Consider the following 25,040-nt stretch of genomic DNA (forward strand, 5'->3'; position numbering starts at 1 on the left):
TTTTTTATTAGTATGTTATACCAAAACCGAATCTCTTCGTATTTCTAAATTTCAAATTCAGTTGAGAAGGCCTACAACGAATCCTATAATCTATTTCTCATAAAGAAAATCTTTAATTTTTGCATATCGTACAGAAAGTTAATTATAATCTATATAATCTAACGTTGCATCCAAAAATATTTATTATATAGAAAATTTGTCACAATAATATAATTACACAAAATTAATATTCGATATAACTTTCTTTATCGACTATATTTGAAAATAATTCTCAAATTGCTATGAGAAATGACCATTCTTATCGGTATTCTTTTAATTATATTAGGGTGTTGCCGTCTCAGTAGATTCCGGTCTTTTAAATGTTGTCAGCTTTTCATAGAAATGTAAGGAGCGATGATTTACGACGATGACGGCACAGGTAAAATGATACCTTTTTACGATAAATCCACCACTACGTCGACCATAAATCTTGAGTAATGAGTGGATCGTGCTCGAAAAACACGGTGCTGGATAACTGTGTTCGAAGAAGATGACGCGATTTCGAACAATTCTTGGGAATCGTAATTATTGTGAGATTCGATCGTGGTAAGAGCGTTCAGAAGGTCGATAGAGCATGGACGCACCAAGAAGGGAAGATAGTAAATGGTATGAAAGAAGTAGAACAGGAGAAGAAAGAATAAAGGAGTAAACGATCCTTAAAGAAAGCTTTGCAGAAATACAATTCGAGGCAAAATGTTGATACACTACACAATACATAATAGTACAATATAAAACAATATATAATGAATAAATATTATACTTCTTCTTCCAAAACCATTTTGATATTATTTATGAATCTACGAGTTTCTATCAAACAAGGTTTTCTTCGAACATCTAACTGCGAACGTTTGATCGTTTCCTGTCAAATTCCGCAGAGTAAAAAGTAAAACACGTGATCTTTCTATTTACGTAAATGTCATGAGCAATCTTGAATCGATTTTATTAGGACATTGTGTATATAAGGTGATAGAAACGAAGAGGGTTCTAAGATTTCAAAGACTTATCAATATTAGTGTTAGAGTAAATTATTCAAATCCAAACGCATCATTTATTTTCCTTATGTATGACTTATTTTGTACATTAGACGATGTCCAAACTAGATGATTCAAGATAATTTTTTTTTGAAATCCTAAAAAACTAAATGTTATATTACAGACTTTGAACGATACGGTTCACAAAAATATAACAAAGGAATTCAGCATCACTTACGTAAATAATGAGAGTTTAATGGCAACGTAACATGTACAATGTAAATTACATCTATTTTTCTTTTTTTTTTTTTTTAATAAGACCTATTCCTCTATCACTTTCTATGTCTCTTTTTTCTCTCTCACTCGCTCTCTTTTTTTTCTCTAGGTACATATACAAAGTACAGTATACGTTTTTCTCCTCTTCCTTACTCTTCTTTCTTTCGCTCAATACATCTGTATGTGACTTAGCTTCTTTTTACTGACATTGCTTTACAAGATTTTTACATGATCTTATTTCATTTTTCTTTTTTTCTTTCTACACGTTATCGACGCAGTTTATTCCGTTTCTTTTAAATTTCTACGTCGCCCAAGTATATATTGCACTATCGTATCAATGCGCCCTGTCTTTTCTGAGAAATATTAAGGGGGTTACTCAGTGTCTCGAATGAAACTTGAAAAATGATAAAAAACTGCATACTTGAACCTAATGAAAACTTAGAATCTAAGAGTCTAAATGATTGTACATTTTATAAGAATGTTTATGTATATGCTTATTACAATGTTCATTAGATGGAAAGATGTCATACTTTACAATGATGTACTTTACAATATTTTCGTTAGAAGAAATTCTTTACATACGCTTAGTTTTCAATTCGAGTTACAAAGCAACCCCTTTAAGTTATATTAAATTTGAGATTGTTTCCATCTTTGAATCAAATTCTTTCAAACTTATCGACAATCTATTTTTAGACGTGTGTATGTAGATATTTATTGCTTATTAATTACTAAGAAATTAGAACAAAGTAACTTGTATAAAGAGAAGTTAAATTGAAAGTATAATATACATAAAAAAAGAAACACTTTAATTTAACTATTTTAATTAGTAGTTTATAAGAAATATAAGCTATTTCAAATCAAGTAAGAGTGATAATTAGTATACAAATTTCAAATACAGGATTATATACATTTTACTATTAGACTTAATATAATGTAAGAAATTCATATGAATGAAGTATCTTTTTTATTGTATGTTTCATATATGCAAAAAGTAATTTTCATAATCTATCGGGTTTATTACTTTCCTTGCTCATTTTTGTACTTCAACAAATCTGAAATTACAGTCTAGCAGTGATTCACTCACTGACCTACTAAAACTTTCTCTTGGCCTATAAATTGGTACTAATATCATGTTCTAACTTCGGAATATAAACTTCACTTATAAATATCTTAAAAATAAAGGCCTATTAAAGAAATCCTTGAGAATCACATTATTCTAATTTTAAACCTTTAAATCCTATTTTAATGTAAGTTTAAAAGAATACAGTCGTCTTTTTCCGTATGTTTTTCTTATTTTTCGTTTTTTTCTTTAACACAGACAGGGCCGCTTTTACGACGGTATGAACGCAACTATATGCGAGTATTATGCATTAACAATTCATAAAAAGTTTCTCGCAGATTTCTCGATAAGCAATTAATAGGAAATATGTTTTATTATACACAGTGGACAGACTAGACCAAGTTCAAACGTCTTGTCGTGATAATTGTTCTTAAATTTATATGTACCTCGACAATATTTAATTCGAGCTGCTTCTTTCAAAGCTACTGTGATCTTTAACCTCTTTGTTTTTCTTTCTGTATTTCTTTTTTTTATTTAAGAAAAGAATTTTCATATCTTAACAATCGCATTTCAAGGACCTTTTATAGTTGTTAATAATGAATGATAGTAAAAAACTATAAAATACGGTAGTTCTTTCGATTACAGTCTCCACCATTTTGTCGTGTACAATTTTTGTGTACTAGCGTAATTATACGTTAAACGGCGGTGCAGTTTTCTTCAGAACTTATTACAAACGTACGATAAACTTTATACAACATATTATAAATAAGTATAATAAAATTGTTACGCGATATAATTTCGACGTATGATTAAAAACAATGTATCAATATTTATAAATTGATAATTTTATATTTCAGTATTTTTTTCTTTTTTTCTGATTTTTCAGTGCATTATTTTTCACTTCAACACTTTGAATGTAACGAGGTCGTTACAGTTGAAATGCGAAACGACATAGCGGTCGCTAACGAATCAAAGGAATGTGTTAATTGAAACTGAATCAATGACTGACACAAACGCTTTTTGAGAAAAATACATACCATAACGGTAAGCAAACGTTAATAAAATAATTCGCATTTCGCTTAATGCATTTTTTAGTTATTTCGTCGTGTATGTGACTGTAATAAGCTTACACGGTAAGTTTCGAATGCAAAACTTCCATCAAAAACCCAGTATCTTTGGCTACTTCGGGTATGTTTATTTAAATAATTATAATATAGTGATATTGTATAGCTTGAGTTACAGTACAGGGTGAATTTGAAACATGTAGCATCCCTTTACATCATGTGTTGCCCATTTGGTGGAGCAAATTGAGGTTGTTGGCTTACCGGATGTCCTGCTGGTCCTGGTGGACCATATGGTCCTGGCATAGTACCAGTTTGTGGTGGATATCTGTTGTATATCATTAAATGCTTCTTTATCAACTTTTTCTTTTTAACGTATGTTTTCATTAATCCCTTAAACGACCGGTTTATAACAATCATAAACTAATGTGACTTTCTTATATTACACTAATAGAAAGAAGTAATTTTTAGTCACAAAAGGGATTAAATATTGTATTAATCTCTTCTTTATAAAGCTATTAAAGACCTATATTATTAAACTATTTACATGTACTATACATATTACCTCTGAATAAATATATTATAAGCAGAATTTTCAAATATCTTATATCACGTGTATATCAACACATACCCTTGATGTGAGTAAGGTACATTGCTTTGCTCTGGCACAGGTGGTCCATGAGGATGTCCTCCTGGTGGATGCTGATGCGAACCCGCTGGTTGCACGTGAAAATGTTGTGGTAATGTCATGTTTGGCATGCTTGCGGGACCCATATATTCGTTAGGTGGCATAGTCGCATTATATGGCCCAGGTGGACCGCCTCCAACAGGAAAGGAAGTTTGATGAGGTGGAGGCACTCCATTAAATATCTAAGAAATTCAAAAATTTAATTTTAAGTTAAATAAGAATATCATTTGTCGAAAAGAAATTTAAACATATATTAAATTCTTACATGTGGAGGTGGTGGTCCCTGATTTTGAAACTGATAAGGGTTTATGTGTGGTGGCATCTTAGGTAGGGTATAATTTGATGGTGTAGGAGGTGGTGGTTCTCGCATCAATGTATGATACAAATTAAGAGCATCCACCAGATCAGAACTTAACTGAGTTAACTGTGCATGCCTCCTGTCTACTTTTTCTAAAGCTGCATCTATCAACGGTCCCATAGCAGTAACTTGTTCTAAAATTGTTATAAAATTAATAGTCAATACAAGTAATGATATAAGTAAAATAATGTATTGTAGTATCGCGGACAGATTGTCCAAGAAATATCGGATGAACTATAAACAATGTTGCGAGAAAGCCTAAGTGCCGAGAGGCCGGAAGGGTTGGGAAACTTCAATGGGCCAGGCGGTCCATCAATGTGTTGTCAGTCCTTCAGTCGAATTGTTACGCGGAAGAAGGCGTACGTGATCATGATCGCGGATGGTTATGGAACACGTACGTGGTGAGGGTATGTGGAAAGACAAAGGGATGCTTAAAGGAGAAAGACGAATTAATCGGCAGTCGTTAATTGAGAGTCGAGTTGTGAGGAGTCGTTAGTTGAGAGTCGAGTTGTGAGAAGTCGAGAGTTGAATCGAGAGAGAGTTGCCGACTTGTTATGAGTTGTGAGTTGTGAATTATCCATTTAGTTATCTTAGTTATAACACATTACTATATTTAGTTCACGTTAAATAACCATTGTTTCCTGTTTAATCCATTGTAAATAAATCCACTTATCAATAAACTTATCATATAGGATAGAAATCATTGGAAATCCCAATTTCTAATATTTCTGAATAAATAAATCCTATAGTACAATATAAGATACAAATACAGTACCTTCCAAATCAAGCATTTCTTGTGGATCCGAATTATCACATTGAGGATCAGCTTCATGTAATAAATGTAAAAGTCTGTCCATTTTTCTTTCATCTATTTCAACTTCAACCACTTCTGGTTCTCTCTTTACCGTTTTTACTTCTACCTCTTCAGCAAACTGAACCATTTTTTTGTTACTGTGTTCTAATTCTATATGTGAATTTATATATAGTACTCATTTTTAAGTAACACACGAATAATTTAATATTTCATATCTTACTTGTAAACTGTTCAGGCTCCATAGACAAATCTGCAGTAACAAAGTTAGAGGGAAATAGTCCTTCTCCATTTTGGTTACTGCCTTTCCACCAGTTTGGATCAGAATCATCCAATATGTTAACTAAAATTCAGTTGATAACAATAATTTCATTATTACACAATAAATTTATTATAGTCACATTTTTTTTAGCTGTAATTAAAATATAACTGTTTAAGATTAAATTTTAAAAGAACACAAATCATACTTATTTCTCCTGCAAAAAATGTTAATTCATTATCTTCTGCTGCCTCAAAATCATACAGAGCACGGACCTTCCTGCCTTCGGAGTTGCTGGAGGCACCAAGTGCAGAACTTACATTAGGGTATAAACTGGTGTATTTATTAGATGCTGGTGAGCTATGTGAAGAGGATGCTTGACTATGAGCTTTACTTTCCTTAAGAGAAAGTTCTATGGCTAGAATGGAAAGTAATTAATTTAATTTTACAGTACTAAGAGAAATGATATTAAATATTCTTTAAAAATTTGAAGGTACCTTTTGCAATGTCTTCCTCTTCTTGTGAATTTGTTACTACATTTGGATCTTTACTTAATACACTTATACGTTTAGGCTAAAAAAAAAAAAAGAAAATGCACATACTGAATGCAACAATTATTTGTGGTTGTAGTGATTTGATGCATATGAAATAGTCTATCAATCTATATAAATAATTCCATGTGGTTCAATGGAATAATTATTCTCTTGATGAATGATTGCAGGAAAAACACAGCAGAACGTCAATAAATGATAGTCTTATCTTATTAGTATTTAAATAAAAGACTACATTCAACCATATATGTTTCGCAATAAATAAGAATCTTATATGTGAGTTCAAATGGAAGGAAACTTACCGTATCTGATGTAGAAGTAAAGTCATGTCCTTCATTTTTAAGTTTATTGTATAAACTTGGAATTAAATTTAACTGAGGATCAGTTTTGAAATCATTTTCAGCCCATTTCTTTAAAAGTACCTTCATTTTTTCAGCAATCTTTGGTTCAGAATGATTAACAAGCTTCCTCAGGTCATTTTCAAATTCTCTTGATGCAATTTCCAGATGAAATGTTTTTCCACAATTGATGACACACACATCTAACAACTAAATCCACATTCAATGAATATCGGTTACACAATGGTTTAAAGTTACATTTTAAAGGATATACTGACTGTTAATGCTTGCATAACGATATGTGGATCTGGAGAATATAGTCTTTTAACAATCGACCGTAAACATTCCTTGGCATTTTGGGTAGAAGTTCCCACTTTATCACAAATATCCAACATACTTCCCCATTCTATAGACATATTCTTCTCACTGGTTGCCTTTTCTATTATAAAACAATTATAAAAAAGGCATAAGCTATGATAAGGGAAATAGTAGTATCAATTTGCTTTATTCCATTCCAATTACAAATTTCCTAATAAAAAGTACCTACTGAATATTTAAATTAGGCAATATATATATATGATAACTTTATTCTTCTTATTCAATGATTTCCTCAAACATATGAACATCATGGAGTATCAATCTCATATACATGTTTGTACCAAACACAACTTCCTAACAGATTGAATAAATAATAAAAGGTGTGAGCTCGTATCAGGCTCATTTCGCGTTGCAGATTAAAGAGAAATCTGGCTCTGTCCGTGTATGAATTCCAAAAAGAACAGTTAGCATTCAGGAAATTCCTACGATTTGAACGTCTCGAATATTTCTCTACGCGATTTATGCTTTTATCAGAATGAACGAGCATTTTCGTAGACGTGACGGGAGTAATCGGTCGAGGCGATACAAAAGCGAGGCTGAAGTAATTCGCAAAATCTGATGTCTTAATTAGAGGTCAAATGTCAACAACCGCTTAATGCATCCATCAAACGTGGAATTTGACGTTGCATAAAAAAAAAATGAAAAACCAGATCCAACGTATGCACAGAGAAACAATAGATACGAGCTGTCATAGGATTCAAAATCTGTTTCCTGGGGTTAAAATAACCTGATGCAGGAACAATCGTGTTATAAGTGAATTAAGGCTAGGGAGAAGTCTGCCACTCACCAACGTCAGCGTCGAAAGGCGAGGAATTCTGGAAAAGGCCCATTTTCGACGTGGTTTCTTTAATCGATCTATGTTCGACAGTTACGTCCGTTACGCGCTGTCACGGAATTACGTTACGTTCTTCTCTACGCATCCAGCTGATATTTACTTACAAACACGACACCGAATGACTAATAACATTCTAATCTACCATCGAGGGACATCTTTCTTTCGACCTGCCAAAAAACCTCGATACTATCGAATCATCTCGAGCGTAATGTCAAACGGGAGCACTTTTAGGTCACGAATTACACAATTAATCGATGAGTTCACCGCGCGGCCACGGAGAATTCAGATAAACGATTCATGCTTTGAAGGATTAAATATGTATAGCGATTAAAATTACTGATAATTTGCGCAATTCGTTCCTTTTCGATAAAGACATTGAAATGAACATCGACAATCGATACATCGTAAACTATTGCGTCCTACTGTCTGCCATCTGGCGAATAACTTGTGAAATTAGTTTATGAAGGTATGATTTACCATATGAGTCCCATTACCATTTTCGTGTTACACGCGACCTTATCATTTCAGTACATGTAACATTCTGTGTGTAAAATGTATGTACATTCATACTACATGAATTCAGAGACAAGATACATAATGGACGTGACATTGGATATTCGCCGTAGTAGACTAGTGGCAGAGATGAGGTACAGACATAGTGTTTATATAGAAGAAGGTAATCGAATATGACAGATAATTATTATTAATCGAATATAAAGAAACATTATTTTATTACATTATTGAATGCAATTGTATTATCAAAAATTTCAAACAATGTGATTCACTGATCGTAGAACACACGACTAGATTATGAAATAATGAGTTTCGTTTGATTCCATCGCACTTGCTTCCTCTCTTAAATTCATGAACATCATTTGATTCCTCTTCTTTTTTTACAATCCTGCTATTTATTTTGTATTGTGCATATTTTTTGAATATATTCTCTTGATACAGGTATCATGTTTGGCGGTAAGAAATATACCGAAATATACCGAAGATAACCGAAGTGCACCGAAGTAAATGATACCGAAGATGATATAGAGTGAAATTGAAATAATTACGGCCATTTTAAAATTTAACTTGATCAATGTTGGAAGAGGAGTGCCTTCTTTAGTATCACATATTATTTTGCAAATAGAATAAGTTAGCGCTATTTATAGCGCTAGAGTTATATTTTTTATATTAATAGTTTATTAAAAAGAATGAGGTAAAGTAAAGTATATTAAATTCTAAAAGACACTAGCATCATATTTGAATCTTAAATAACTTCATTATTTATATCTTCAATGAGTTTGGAATATTACAAATTATGGTTGTAAATTGGAAACCTTTCCACACAGATCTTTCATCAAAAGAAGATCGAAGATTCTGTCAAAAGCTGAGTATAGAAAACTTAAAGAATAGAGAGATGCGCGGTTTATTACGAAACGACATCACGAAAGAGTCTCTAGTTCATTGTGGTTTCACGAACAATTTTTGCATTTGTCCCAGGCTTCCAAACCTTGGGAATAAACTGCATCACATAATTTCTGCATAATACACTGACAATCAGGCTGTCATCATGTTTGTCAAATTACAATGAACTGTCATTATGCTTGTTGAAAATCACCTTGACATTATGCAATAACCGTGAATTTTGATGATCTTTATTAGTATTTTGATATCTAGTATCATGAAATTATCATGTAACTTATAATTATATCGATAACTTTCCTGCTCTGCATTGTTATTTACAGAAGCTTCCGGGTGTAGTCCTTGTCCTTTTGGTATCGATTGTATATTCAGGTCGTGAAAGCCTCGAAGATTTCTATCTCCATTCAAATGTTTAAATATCACTTTCACTGTTCGATATGATCAAATGATTTATCTACGTTGAATAAAACAAAGCAATGATTAGCATCTGTATGTTTTGTAGTTCTGACGGAATCTGTAATAGAAGCTTCAACGGAAGTGATACGTTGAATCTATTTGAAACATTTGATACTTTCTAAAAGGAACAAAATGTAAGAACGATTTCTATCTGTTTAAAATTGTCAGTGGTTTGAAAACTTTGCTATCATCAATCTACAGTATATTATCTTCTAAAATTAATTTTTATGTTAAGTGGGATTGTTTTAGATATCTCGTGATGTTCTTAGAATTCGCAAGAGGAGGAAGAATGCCAGAGGAAGTAGTCTATGAACTTACGTTACGTACATGCTTCCGTTATTAGTTGTAAATAACGGGTGAAAGCGCACACGTGTACACGTTTAATTATTGTAGGACAAAAAGCAATTCTGGGGAGCAATTGGTGAAGGAGGATAATCAATAAAGTATTGTTGCGTCTTGACGGTCCCGTAATGGCGGTTATTAAGTTACGGATGAGAAGTAGCAGCTTCCGATGCCGAAGATTCACGTAAAGTATTATAGAAAAGTGGGAAACGTTGTAGACAAGAAATTATACAGCAGAGTGAAATAATTATAACAATTATGTTTGAAAGGCAAGGAAAGATAAAAATTAATAATAGTACTTATACTATATGCATATATTAGTAATAGTCTTATAACAGTTTGTAACAATTCTATGTAAAAATATCGTAGTAGTATAGGTAATATCTACAAGAAGAAGAAATTTATGATAAGCATACTTATGTATTTTTCGTATATATTTTCTATGTATATTTATAATTTTCCTAACTTGTAATTTATGTAAATTTCATGGTGCATCGAGATATTATTACAATTACACTACGAATACGAGGACAGAAAATTATCTGGACAATTACCCTGTAAGACAAGGGGAAAATTAAGCAGGCGACACGACGGGCAAAATTGTATTGTTTAAGGTAAATTATGTTACACTGTTTTCTTGCAAACTAACTACGTCCAGTTGGAAACCTTCCACCTACATTTAACATTGCTTGGTTTTACGAAATCTAAGGTGCTGTGACTTCCATTTTCCGGTTTCTTGCGATGATTTAATTCATAAGACGTCTGTGACAATTGGAACCTGATTCGACAGAAATGTAAGTAATGTGAATAATATTTTAACTGTACGATTTATTAAAATTTAGTATTTCTTTTTTATTAGTGTAACACTTTTATAATTATATGTGAAGTCTATATTAAAGTACTTGGAACCGGCAACAAAATTAAATAAGTCATTAAAAAATATTATTCAAATTTAATATGACCTGAAATTTACGTTCTACGACAAATTCTTAAATTATATTATCAGAGTCACCCGAAATAACATGGAACTTGATTAAGAATTTGACTGTCACGGAAAGATGATTATCATAAACAAAATTGTAATATTTCGATATTGCTTTACATAATCCTAAAGACAAAATTATATCATGTAACCAACTATAATACTTGAGATTCGGTATAAGCCTCAAACAATACAAAGTTACTCTAATAACTGTATAAAGGGGTAACAAGGTTCCTCCTGCGACGAAGAATCGAAACTACGAGAATATTTTCGTTAAAATTCACTTCCTCTCCCCTTCGTACAGGTGAAACGCTTTTTAATGAGATTCACGGGCATAAAGGAAAGCGTCTTTTCCCATCCGCGATATATCCGTCCACACAATACTTTTTTTCCACGAACCGTCTCGCTCTTCCGAGATGTCTCGTGTCTGATAAACAGTACGAATATTGCGTTCCCTTATGTAATACGGTTCTCTTGATCCTTTGTATTGCTGTTTTTCGATAGAGGAATTTCAACAGCAAATCACGATACACAGGTAGGTGTATCTGTCTTCTTTTTATTTCATCACGAAGATATATCTTTCAAAGAGTATTACAATCTATAAAACACGACGAAAGTGATCGACGAAAGTGTGTATTCTGATATTTGAGGAGAAAAACCACAGCTTTCCGGGTGCAATTTCATAATAGTATACCGATATTTCATGATGAGAAACGTTTGCCAAATAAATATTGTTAAATTTACTTCCGTTTGCTAGAAGTACATTAAAAAAAGGGTTTGTTTTTTCTTGAGGATTATTGTATATATAGAGACATGAAAGGATGAAAAATTACGATTATAATTTAGGATATTCTAGGTAACTTGTTCTATGTAGTATCACCCGAGTTTGTAGTATAAGTTATTTCTTATTCTTTGAACAGATGATTGATTCTTTTTATATTACTCGACAATTGTAATTATTTTTGCCTAATAGGAGCAGCTTTAGAAGAATGTAAGAGGTGCTTTACTTCATCGATCGAATTGGGAACATACGGTTGCTTGGATGTTCTGCAGACGAAGAAAGTAATGGTTATACACTATCGTCCATAAGTTTAGGGTCACGCCTACAATTCTAGCAATATTACCAGTTTACTAGTACGATATAGTATCACTTAAGTTTGCGAGAAACAGTGTTTTTTAGTTTCTTTTAAAAATCTCTTATATCTCTATTTCAATACTTTATGTCTTAAAAAAGGTACTTGAACAAAGTCACTTCAAATTGACAATTTAGAAAAAATGAAGCCCCAGAAAAATTTTCTCTTGAAATTAAAAAATTAGAATTTCAAGCTAACTTACTCTTAAAAGTCAATTTAAAAGAATGAAAATTCCTTTTTTGAAATGAAGAAACTAGAAGTTAGGATATAGATGCTTCTTAGAAGTTATCTTTAAGGGACTAAATCATAGAAATCTTTTTTATAAATTCATTTGTCATATATACTAAACAATTTTGCATGAAACGAAGCAGATGATAGCATTGTACTTCTGGACGATAGTGTACTATAGCCGCGCGAAGGAAGAAAGTTCGGTTCGGGCATCATACAAGGAAGAGCATACATCTCGAGCATTGTGGTAGTTTGAATCCGCTCATGTTCCTTAAAAGGTAAGAAATGGATCGCAAATAGATGACGCAAGGATTAATTAAAGTCTTGAACAAATAATGTTTTATTTCTATAATATAGCTAATCGTAAGTTTTATGGTGAAGAAATTTAGAGAAAGGATATCGTAACATTTTTTGTGCACAGGTAGCATGAAACATCCATCATTTATTTTGCAGTACCTATACCTTTTCTTACATAATCGGTATATAACACCTTAAATTATTGTTAGTAAAATTGATATAATTTATTTTCAATTAAATTTTTTCCTTCTCTTGTATATCAAATATTAATCGTATGAATTTTAAAAAGAATTCGTTGCTTTTACAATACAAAAATGTTTTTGGTAAATTATTAAACGTGGTTTTTATGTAATCTTTAGCAAAACCATAACGGAATTTGGCAGATGTTTAAGGAGGTGTTTAACAGGAAGTGATCGAAACTTTCGCTCAATTCTCGAATCTTACGTCACGACAGTGATCAGTCATATAGTAATAACCAATCGGTAACATGTATTATAGCAATCTTTAGTCAGAAAAACGTGTACTTTTTTTATTTTATTTATAATTTTTATTATTCTTTTAATCCAGTTTATCATTTCGTCGTTGATGGTTATCTTCTTTATTAATGTCTTAAAAATATTCTACGATCATGTAAAAATACATAAAACAGATTACTTGCAAATTCTATTTCTACTAGCGATTAGTACGTAATATTTTCTAAGCTAGATTAATTGTTCTCAGTGAATCCTTCTTGTAACAATTTTGCAACAATCTTGCAGGAAACAGATAAGCCGATTGAAACTCGTTTTCGATGGTGAGCGGAGAAAGGACGAATGGTGATCGCGTTTTCGTTGCCTCGAGCCACTTGAAAAATATTTTACCGGCTAACTACTTACGTAGTAAAAACTAACCGGAAAAGAGGTATCTGATTCTATTTGATCGATGTGCAAATTTGATTTGTCAGTTCTTTTACCTGGTTTCGAAACAAAGTTAATCATTCCACAATGGTATTCCAACATTTAGGTACATGTTTCTTCCAGATATAATCAGATAGATATTTTGAAATTTCCAATTTACATAAAACAATAGAAAAATAGTTTTATTTGGAAGAAAGATTTCTTGAGATTTTCTCATAAAATTTGAGTAACTTCTTCTCTTCTATTTCATCAATGTATCAAACGAGAAGCTTCCTAAAAAAATGGTCTAGAGATCCAGGATAAAAAAGAATATTCATAGTTGAATTAGTATGAAAATTGTATATATTTTATAAATATAAAAAGGTTCCTTAAGGACTGTTCTAATTAACAATTCAAACGTAGCTAATATTAAAAAATTACAACTGGAATTTTCAACTCAATTTACTAAACTTCAGCATTTTATTTTATGAGCTTTTTTCCCAAAAGACTTCGCAATTATTATTCGTTAAATCTTCTAGTTCTAATATTGTAATCTTCTCTAAAAAAAATTCCTTAGATTCCAATGTTTTTTCAGTGTACGACAGTTGTTCTCTTTCCAGTAGCGCGTTTTAAAAATTGGGAAATCTGTTGCAACGTGCCGGTTCATTTCATTCATGGCACTTCCGCGACCATTCTAAACGGCAGCTAAAAACGATTTATTATCGGAAGTAAGTGCCGAAATTGTTTGTAAAACGGTACGATGCGCTTTTGCGCGTTCCCCGGAACGTTCGAGCGGAACTGGTACAACTTGATGCTCGTTCGAGCGTTTCCGTTCGTTTCAATGGTGTTAAGTAACTTTCCGACGTATCGATTCGCCTCCTTTGCTTTTCTGTTCAAAAACTGTTCATGTAATCTTTCTTCCAAGCATTTCACTCGACAAAAGATGTCGATTGATTTGATTGAAAAACCAGCTTGTTATCTTATTATATCTATTTGTATGATGTTCTTTTTCTGCTCCTTAATGTTTTCTCTGTATTTCTTGGAGTATTAATTTGTCCATTAGAATTAGGAAACTGCTCGTTAATGCCTCCGGAAGAATTAAAACATATTTCTTTATTAGAATCGAATGCTGTTTTGGTTTAATCATACACCTCGTATCTTGGTATTTTTATCAATCAAATCTAACTCAACGTGATTCATCGTATCTTAATTATAAAAACAAATTTTTAATTTTAAAGATCACATACTGTGGAATAGTCGATAATGTATAAATATTAAAATTAACTACTAGTATGTTTTCTTCCTCTTTCCGGTTATATCGTTCTATATATTTTTAATGTTCTCTCGATAAGAATACATGACCCCTTAATCACTATTATTAACAATGCTACATAATACTTATAGAAAGTTTCCTGATTGTTTTAATTTCGATACAAAATAATACGTTCCGTAATTGCACATCCTTTCTCCTTTCTTCTACTAAAAATAATACATTTTTTAATTTGCATCTGAAACGATTGCTAAATTGGATCTGAATGATTCCTAAACCAACAGATTTCTATCAATTGTCGGTAAAAATCCCAACAAAATGGAAAACAAATGCAGGTTCCAGTTGAGGAAGGCGTCAAGAGAAGACAGAAGTGGGTTCGGAACCGACGTTCACCGTCCTACCTGTTCGTCTCCCACCTGGTCTATGCCTGAGGAACTCTTCCCCGACCGGAGAAGTAAAACTCTCAGACGTTTTCCGATCTCCAACAGTCCCGAACTCGTCCTCGTCAACGTGTGAACTTGTGTCAGCTAAGCAGGTCTGACGCGTCTTCGCTATTGTCCTCTTGTTTTCGTTTCTCCGCTAACACGAGAAAAGCTCGACTATTCTTTCTTTTGATAAAACGACTCGAGAACCTTGTTTTCCCTTTGAACAACGCTTTCGTTTTGATCAACGAAACGATTTCGTTCTCCGAACATATTTCCAAGATATACCTATCTTTCCTTTTTTTCGTTTAATTTGTAAATCATGGTTGAATTTGTAAATTAACTGATTCGTTGTATTTACGAAGAAAGGAGAGATATACACGATATTTGTTTGAGGGAAGTTTACAGAACGAGGAAGCAGTGTAAAATTATTTGGTTTAATAAGCCTGCTGTAACTTTGTAAGTAAATTTGAAAGTCGACGGATATTGGAGAAGAAAGAAGAAAGAGACGTAGTGGGGTGTCGATGTTCCGGTGGTGAAGTTCTTAGAAAAAGGCAAACCGTGTGTGAACGCTGCTCGATAATCGAAGAGAAAGGAGGATCGTTGACGTAATGAGGCGGAGGAATGTTTTGTGCTTCCTGTGGATCACCGCGATCCTGAGGATACAAGGTTTCGTTGCTGCCGAAGCTGACCCGGCGATTCTCTCAGGGACCGACTTGGCTCAGTTCCAACAGGTAAGAAAAATGCTACCTAGTTAATTTCTTCCTTTCTTGGTGGTGAAGTATTATTTAAAAAAAATGTTTTTATCGGATGATACATGATTTTTCCGGGATATTCTTAAGAAATTTCATATTAATGTAGCGTAAGATGCAGTTGCTAAATTGGAAACTACAAAGGAGGTATCTTTCATAGACTTTCTTAGATATGTAGGTAGATAGAGATTTAGGTATCTACTTAGTTTCTTTTAAGAGAGACTTGAGAGATTTTTGTAAAGAAAATATTGACAAAACGAATGCACGATATACTCTATCTAATCTATATAGGACCAGAGTCATTGGAAGGATATTTTAATAACAAAAACGAATTATCAGATGGAAGACAACTAGAAGTGACAACTAATGGTGAAGATTAATTAATAAGAAATTGCATTTCTTATTAATTTCTCTCCTTCCAGAGGATGAACCTGTCGAAGGTTTCATGCAATTCATGTAAGCGAAGTTCCTCGATTTTTTCCGCTATCTATCGCTTTTCATTCATGTAATAACCGTTTAAGTACAAATTCATCGACAAAGGTTTTATCTATTCAGGCATTAAGTAGAATTACGTTTAAATAAATAAAGTTTTGCCGTGCAATAATCTATCTTTAGTAAATAAATATATATCTTGTTCTAGCTTGGAAGGGTGGGACGATATTTTATCAAAGACTTCCGATGTCAGACGTCCAATGGAAAGTACACTTCGTAAAGCATTCGGCTGTGAAAAGATTGCGTGTAGTCGATCAAAGTTTTCCGTAATACCGGCGAGATCGATGTTCCTTTTCCACGATAGTGCAACGCTTCTATCAATCGAATACAATTCTAAGCACGGGAGAATTACTTTCGAGAATCGGGATTTCCAAATACGTGTGGTATCTCGATTCAGAAATCGTGGAGATCGTTCGGGAAAAGAATGACCCTTTTAACGATTTGAATATCATTCTAGCAGAAATTACCGTGCGAACGTGAATCGAGATATCGCCGGTGTATCTCTCGCAACACGCAAACTATATTTTCTCGGAATGTGCAATCGTCGATGATTTTTATCCACCCATCCTGTGTAATAAACAGGCTTCCGATGTTCACGCACACTTCTGGGAAACTTAAATCAATGCAAAAATTTACGGGATGTACATAGTATGCAAAAATACACGAATAATTGGAAATAATGTTCTCGTTACGATACTCTGGAGGATGAAAGAAATTTCTATTTACATTCTGTATATTTTTTGCGCACGATCGCAAAAAGTATGAATTTGGAAGATCTAGCGATAAGTAATACCCGACAACACATCGAGTTAGCAAGTTTCAAAAGACTTTGTACGTTTACGAAGCCGATCGTTTCACGTGGAACAATCTAACACGTATCGAGGATCGCTTAGCAAAGAAATTTCCACGTAGCGCGTTTCAACGTGTAATTAAATCTGATGCGAGATCTCTCCGACACGAACAAAGAGCCTGTGTGCACGCGTACGAACGGTGTGAAACGAAGCCATTTGCGATAGGTATGCAGATTTGATGAAATTACTTGGTACTGTTGCTCTCGTGGTTGACGTAATCAGGCCACAGTTAAACATTTCTGCGAGTGCCTTTATTATACGTTATACTAGGTTGTCCCAAAAGTTTCTTTCACTTTGTAAGGGAATAATAGATCGATGTTCCAGCAGAACGAAATGAATCGTACGTAATTCAATAAAACAATATAAAACAAAGACGTCGTGCATCTATTATTTCCTTACAAGACGAATGAAACTTTTGGGACAACCTAATATAATCTTTGATAATCGTAAGCAAGTTTCACTGGTTGGACAGTAAAATCGGTGAATAAATATAGAAATATTACGGTTCACGCTGTGAATCGCGTTCGTTCGCCGTTGAAACGCCGCTTCTTTCTTCGCATTTGTTTATACGATCGCGATTCCTTGTACGTTTCCGATTTCACTTATGCCATTTTAACGCCTTCGCGACACGGTTAACACATTCACTTGGATTTTCTCACTTGATCGGATTTTCATGATATACATCAAGTGTGTGTTAATAGGTATTAGGTTGATGCATATGAAATCTCATTTTTCTGTAGCTTAAATCTGGCGTTAAATTTTCGCGTAGTATGTAATAATAATACCAACAATATATCCTGATAACACAGAATATTTTAAGATTTGTATTGTTTCAATAACAGGAATTCTTTTTACAATGATAATTAAGATAATGGCTTGAAATTCAAAGTAAGCGTTGTACTTAATTACGCACAGTCGCGTTAATTACGTTTCTGCAATCATTCTGAAATGATCCAGCCCCAAGATTTCTCTTCATCATCAAATTCAGTTTTCCGCGTAATAAGTAACGCTCTGTGGAGTTTACCTTCTCTGTTTTTGTGCTGTGTCTCCTCTCATCTTCCATCTTTGCAACGTATCAACGTCGTCGCTGGACACAAAGAATCTTATTTCTTCATTCTTCTCATAATATCGCAGTCACTTTTACGCTACAATTAATTATTCCATAATCCTAATACTAACTTTATGCGGTACTTTATCTCCAAAAATTTACTCCGCAAGATTGTTTCAACAAACTGACAGCTTCTAAAGATAATCAGTCAACAAAAAGTTTTCCACTTCATAGTTCAGTTCAATTCGATTTTCAGCAAATTTTTATTACATTTTTATCTAGCGCACCGCATTCCAAAGTTTTCCAAAGTTTCGCAATTCTCTATGGACCGTCAATCTAAATGAAAGTTATAAATTTCATGAACTATATCCGATGGTCATTGATACCGAAACAAAGCATGTCGATTACCGAGTTCTCGGTGCAAGGTTTCTTCAATTCTCGAGAGAAATCCGCCAATTAGAGGAAGATGCCGCTAAGAGGACGTAGGAAATTGATATTGCAAAAGACGAAGATAGGAAGACCTAACATCAGATAGGAGTTTGCGAGTGAAGGCAGAAACAGAGGCCAGAAGTCACTCTGTTAGTGGGTGAATAGTGAACATCTCGGTTCTACTTTCGTACGTTGTTATAACTCCTCTTCTCGTGTCACAATTTTCCTACTTCTTCCGCAGTCAAACGTATTATAAATCTTTGATTTAAAAGATTTAGATCGTTTAAAAGATTTTAGATCAATATGTTAATTACAATAATTGAAATAATACTCGCTTAGGAACTTTCAAATCTCACAACGAATAAGGATAAAACGAAACCGTACGAAACGAAAAGAGGAAAAAAAGAAAAGAAGAAAAAAAGAAAAAAGGAAAAGAAATAGAAACGAAACAGTAATATAATAGATTGCCTATAGAATTTCTAATCGAATTAGCAACATGAAATTAGAGGCGAAGCTAGCAGAAAGCTAGCATCTAATAAACGAAAGTAAGGTTCATCACGGCTATCCAACATTTAATACGTCGCGTCGTAAACTTCCTAACGTACTCAATTTTTATCTATTAAAGGATAAAAACTTTAATAGACATTCTTCGGTTAATCACCGATAAGTTTCACGTTAATATTTCTTTAACGCGGCCGAAGACATTACGACAGTAATATCGGTGGAACGTGACAAATAGATAAATTTCATGCAATTTTCAATTTCCTTTTTTAGAAACGTATCATTGCGTTATATAAAAGCTTTATCTCAGGTACAGAAACTATATCTGGAATTTAAGAAAAGAAGTTAAAGCAGGTTCGTAGCGGCACAGGGAAGTAAGCTGAAATTACTGGGTTTCAATCTTCCAATGACAAAGAAGAAAATGGGATTTTTTTTATCGCTATTATTTCTCGCGCACAACGACGTTGTAACATCGTCAATTATTCAATATCGTCAACGACAAATCTCGTTAAACACGTTCCCTGCCTTTTTCTGTCATTCCGCCAAACAACACTTTCACGAGCTCGGCGATAAAGTCTAGGACATTATAGCGTTTACAGACATTTCTCCTGTGCGTGACATCCAAGAAACACCGATTACATTTCCCAATAGTTTCTCTTACGGAGAGTTTTTGTAGGTTGACCGTGAGCATATGTAAAATCGAGAGTCACTTTTTTGCCGCTAGACAGACCGCGATACGTAGGACGAAGAGGAAGAAGAACCGGAAGTTTCGCCAATAGGCTTGTCTTTGACGCTTCCGTTTCCACGCACGGAATGCTCCATCGAGCGCGGTAATTCATCGTTTCTTCCTTCCGACAAACGACGGTGAAAGGGTCTACGTTGATTTATTCTGGTTTACCCGACAATTCCAATCGCACTTGAAATAATTTTAATACTACGCATACCGCTGCGGTATTTAAATTTTTATATCGCGATCTCGCAACAATCAAAGTCTCTCAATGTTTCGAGAAAAGCTTTGCCACAAAATTGAGACAAATTTCAAGCAAATCGTTCTTATTCTGTACATGGAAACACCAACATCTATTTAAATTTCTAACGTAAATTTGTTATAACTACACGATTTTGATCTACGTGATCCGTATCACACTGATCTGTGGTACTTCTATATGATTTTGTTATTTTTCTTCTATAAAATTAATAAAAAAACGTGCTAGGAGAAGTTAAAATAGAACCGCGACTTTAAAATTTTGTAAAATTTTCACCTTGCCCTCGACATTGGTAACAAGCAGTGGCAGGAAATCCATTTACGATAGTCATTTTCGTTTTCACTTGCTTTTGCTCCCTTCGTCGAAGGATTACGCCGCTCCATTTCTTTTTATTGCATCCCATTGTCGTAACTTCTTTCGTTTCGAAATTAGTATTACGAACAATACGTAATTTCTATTTCCGCTCGTTTTTCGTCTAATTTTACGAAAGAAGAATTCTTTCAATTTGTTTCTTATTCATTTCGTTATTTCTATGATGTACGTACTCGACACAGAGAATTCTCTGTTATTTCAATAATATTCACCGAGACCTCGAAGAGTTTATCAAAGTGTAGTGCTAAATAGCACGATTCGATTCACCTTTCTCGAGGACACGAAGTGAGATCAAGGCGAATATACGGGACAATAGGTGAAGGTGAAGGATGCCACATAGTCTCTCACTTTCTCCAGAAACCTTGCTGATTAGCAGGCTCTAACCAGCAATATGCTCAATGTAATTTCTAGTTAGAAGGAAATGTTTTCCAGAATGAAAATAAATGAAAATCGAACAGGTAAATCGTCTCTGAAAATGATACGTTTAGAAACTCGTTCGATTCCTTGCTTTAGGATGCTTGAAATAAAAGTAACAAATTTTTGAAAAAGTATTTAGACTATATTTTGATCCACGAAGAAGGCGATTTCGGTTAATTAAGGTTACTACGACATTCTTGAAATACTTGCCCAAATTTGGGCATCATTAAACGGCAGAAATTTTCTTAATATGTTCTGCCGTGGCACGGATTTCTCTTAAATTGGTTGCCGGTTGCTACTTTGCATTTTGAAATTAAATACAAAAATGTTTTCAAAGATTAGACTAAATATAATACTAATACATTCAATATCTTGTATATATATACTGAGCCAAGGAAATTAAAAAATTTGACCTAAATTTTGTTTTGAGAAGAATTTTATCTTCATCTTCTTCGTCCTTCTTACTACACTCACAATTCTATTTACTACACATTAGTCACATTTCACACGTATTTACATATAAAATCATGGTGACGGTGTCTCTGTGTTTAAACTTTCACGAATAAAATTTGAATACATTACGCAATTAAATTTTACCTATCTATAAAATTTCACAGACAGGAATGTAAAAGTTCGTCTGTTCCGTTCATTGTTCAATTAATCAATCTCTCTCGTTGGAAGACACGAATCAAAGGTTAAAGAACGCCAGGTTTCTGACATACTCTATGCTCAATGACAAAACCAGCCTACGTAATTGTCGAAGTTGGTCGGCCTATTTTCTTACAAACAGTTCCTTTTAAATTGATAGGAAGTCTGGCGACGTTAATCGAAGCAACGGTGCACGGCTATCGAACTTCATATCTTAAGGTGCAGGAAGAGAAGAAGTAGTTTCACGACAGTAAGATCGAAAGTGCGACTTCTGCATGACCCTGGGGTGAAATTTCTCTCTTTCTATAAGAAGACGGAGGATGTTAACCATTCTCGGAGAAATTTCCATGTCTGCCTTGTTGACCGGCGAGAAAAAACACAATGGTTGAATAATTATTTTAGTAATTTAACTTACATTCGTGTTACAACTAACAATTAACTTATTAACTAACAACTAACTTATATCCATAATGGAGTCATTAGAGTATACGAGGAATAGTAGGAAATTTCTGCAGACGATTTTATCGAGAAAATCCAATTTCTATACTTTAATCCATTGGATAGTTTAATCTGGATAAGATTTAGAATTTAATTGTACGCGTAATATACAGTTTTATGCTTTTATTATTGGCTATTGTCCGTATTATTGGTTTTTTTATAGCAAACCACAAGAAAAAGAAAAAGAAGAAATGAAAAAAACGTACAATCGTTTTACGTTACTTTATACTTTTATTTTGTGCTATAACAGTGTAGAATATCGGGACAAGAAAAGAAATGTCTATCATTATCTATCATTTATACTCGATCCATTTTAGAAAACAAATGACCGGGTACATGCTCCTACAGCTTTTTTCCAATCGTTCACTCTTCGTGACAGTTGACAACTTGGCATGTTTCTCATTAACATATACCTTTCACCCTGAGATCACTAAATTACACGTTGCACTATATGGCACAATGTACAAATATTGATCAGCTATCACGTAATATTTGATTACGTATTAGATCATGTTTGACATTGATTCTCTTATAATATACGTAAATATTTTGTTGAGCAATGTTTGCCGTACGACTTGTACCGTCTAATAGCACAAAATGGGACATGTTGGCGACTCCCATTAATACTTTACGATAATAAATACGCTAACTTATTGAATGATATGCGAAAGAACAAATATAACGTTATTCCGCTATTACAATCTAGGACACCCCGTGTATGAAAGATCTTAGATAAATCGGAGAGATTCTCGTTAAATTATTCCATGTAATTGCTTGCGTTTCTTGCAATCCTGGCATAAAAAACGTAGGATATGTGGTACGGAACAAGTATACAAACTCGCGCAGAAGAATCCAGTTAAACGGTTATGCTACAGGTCGTCCTTTCACTAAAATCGAACGATCCCGCGTGCGATCGAAAGTAAAAGCAATCAACTGGTGGTATACTTTCTACGAAGAATACAAGATAAAAGCATACGTTAAAAGACAAAAGATAGAGGGACACTTTCGCGATTTCGTATTCATCTTTATGGCATGTACAGTCGTTCAAAATAACAGTCGCGCCTTTTAATTATACCTTTTAGAATGCAGATCGAAAAAGTTAATAGGATTCGTTAAAATATCGCTTATAAGGTTCCGGCTTATAAGGTTGCGCGAAATTAATTTTATTGCAAATCCTCGTGTCATTAGCACGCAGTTGCTAATCGCTCGTCTATCAAAGTATTTACAAAACATCGATTAATAGAAAATTGAGGATCCTAAAAGGGATTGGCAAGAATAGAAATCGAAAGATATTACTATATTTTTATTCGAAACTTTCGTTTCCCTTTAAATAGATTAACATCGGTGTTTGTAAAGTAGTTGAAAATTATCCGAACAGTGTAATATTTGCACGAACACAATGACGAAATACGACAGTTGCAAGTTTCGACTGGATCGGTGATTCGAACGTCTTGCAGTCTCCTTGAAAGTCTCTCAATTACGAAAAAGTAATTTTTCTCCAACAGCGAGATATTTCATGGACACAATAAAATCTACTAGTTGAAGTTTCGAAAAGATTACTGCCACAAATATGCTGCAGCCTCCTTCTAAGTGTCTCAATTATGAAAACGCAAAGTGTACCAATTCCTCGCGCGCTTTTCCACCGCCAAGCAACCGGAACGTGCGATTTATATATTCGTTAGCAAAGTGACAATTTCATTTAACCAAGACTATTCGAACGTGAGAGAACATATCGAAATTAATCAGGAAGTAACGCCAGTTTCGAAAGTCGTGGGAAGAGGAACAGATCGTTCCGTTTAAAAATATTACAGACTTTCTCTGCGCTTTAATGCCGTCTCGTTATTTGCCTTGTGTCGTTGAAAGCACTTTGTCCGCCTGCCATTTATGGATTATAAATTTTATAAAGATCACGTATGTTGCTGTTTGGAAAATAAAAATGGTCGTAGAAACGAGAAAAAGACCTTAACGAACTTCTTTCCTTAAAAGAAGTTTCCTTTGAATTATGTATTGGCGTTCTAGATATGCGGTTTCAGAGACTATATCGTATATAAGGTGTTTAAAAAGAAAAAGAAAAAATATTAATTATCAAGATATTTCGAGCAGTTTGTATTTCTTGAAATATTTGAAGAATAACGTTCTCAAATTAACACGGAAGATGAACTACTCCGATTACATAAACAAATTAGGGAGCACTTCAAGGGTTTCAAACGCGATTAATCTGTGTAGGAGTTGTGACATGTAGTAAACGCTCGGTGATAAATGTACGAAGCGAATATTATTACGTATTATGTACTTTAAGCTGCAGGAGTCGTGACTTCGTGCGGATTACGTAAACTAATTATGTTACTAATAGGTGCCCTGATTAGTATATACATACGTGTCTTAGCTAGATTTAAGACTTTTTCGGCTGTACCTTGTCATTTCGACTTCAATTTTTCAATCTTTCGACGTTACGATATTTCAATGTTCTAATATTTTAATTTCTCTGTCCTTCGGTCTCTCGATCCGATTCTCAACCATCCAGAAAGATCCATCGTAGGGCACCATCGACCTAAAAAGCAAAGACGAAGTAAAAGGGATCTCGAAATGACGACGAAATACGTTCGGACGTTGAAGAAAAAAAGGAAAAAAGACTATCTCGAGCGCTATTACCGAATATAGAGATAATGACTTCTGGGCGTTCAGAAATATTCCGCGAAACGGAAGGAAAGCGAAAGGTGGCAGAAATCTTCTGTCCTGTTGAACGCTAGGAACGCCATACTCTACGGGGCGTAAAAGTGAAGGAGCACCCGTTATATAACGGGACTATACCGTGTCCTGTAGTGAATGCACGCGTTTGATCGTGCATGCAGGCCGATTATGCAATCACTAGCATAATAGGGGTAGTGTGCTGGCCGCATATTCCGCGTGGATGTACCTGGCTAAGCTGCTCGAAGATGTAATAGCAAAGAATTTCCTCATGGATATATGTGGAAAGTGAACGTCTTCTTGGAGTTGTAAAAA

The 25,040-nt window shown here is 33.8% G+C and overlaps 2 protein-coding genes across 13 annotated transcripts in view; one reads left to right on the forward strand and one right to left on the reverse strand.

Moving 5' to 3' along the window:
* Positions 1 to 1,054: 1,054 nt before the first annotated feature.
* Positions 1,055 to 8,001, reverse strand: LOC122572466 (signal transducing adapter molecule 1). The gene is made up of 10 exons (XM_043737431.1): positions 7,578 to 8,001; positions 6,691 to 6,851; positions 6,377 to 6,622; positions 6,021 to 6,096; positions 5,732 to 5,941; positions 5,488 to 5,607; positions 5,229 to 5,417; positions 4,361 to 4,587; positions 4,039 to 4,277; positions 1,055 to 3,735 (listed from the first exon to the last, which is right to left on the reverse strand). The coding sequence occupies exons 1-10, from the start codon at positions 7,618 to 7,620 to the stop codon at positions 3,621 to 3,623; spliced, it is 1,626 nt and encodes a 541-aa protein (XP_043593366.1). The 5' UTR covers positions 7,621 to 8,001; the 3' UTR covers positions 1,055 to 3,620.
* A 153-nt stretch (positions 8,002 to 8,154) lies between these two features.
* The window catches only part of LOC122572270 (mucin-5AC), a 28,988-nt gene continuing 12,102 nt past the window's right edge, over positions 8,155 to 25,040 (forward strand). The window contains exons 1-7 of one of the 12 annotated variants that reach the window (XM_043737043.1): positions 8,155 to 8,301; positions 8,580 to 9,628; positions 9,744 to 10,450; positions 10,546 to 10,630; positions 11,792 to 12,457; positions 13,235 to 13,376; positions 14,906 to 15,777. In XM_043737043.1, the coding sequence (XP_043592978.1) occupies positions 15,655 to 15,777 (123 nt within the window). In that variant the 5' untranslated portion in view covers positions 8,155 to 8,301; positions 8,580 to 9,628; positions 9,744 to 10,450; ... (2 more) ...; positions 13,235 to 13,376; positions 14,906 to 15,654. Of the gene's footprint in view, positions 8,302 to 8,579; positions 9,629 to 9,743; positions 10,451 to 10,545; positions 10,631 to 11,791; positions 12,458 to 13,234; positions 13,377 to 14,905; positions 15,778 to 25,040 lie in introns of those variants that run through there. The other 11 variants (XM_043737047.1, XM_043737044.1, XM_043737042.1 and 8 more) reach the window with 11 other exon arrangements.

This window comes from Bombus pyrosoma, linkage group LG11 (genome assembly GCF_014825855.1).
Source record: "Bombus pyrosoma isolate SC7728 linkage group LG11, ASM1482585v1, whole genome shotgun sequence".
Taxonomy (NCBI): Eukaryota; Metazoa; Arthropoda; class Insecta; order Hymenoptera; family Apidae; genus Bombus; species Bombus pyrosoma.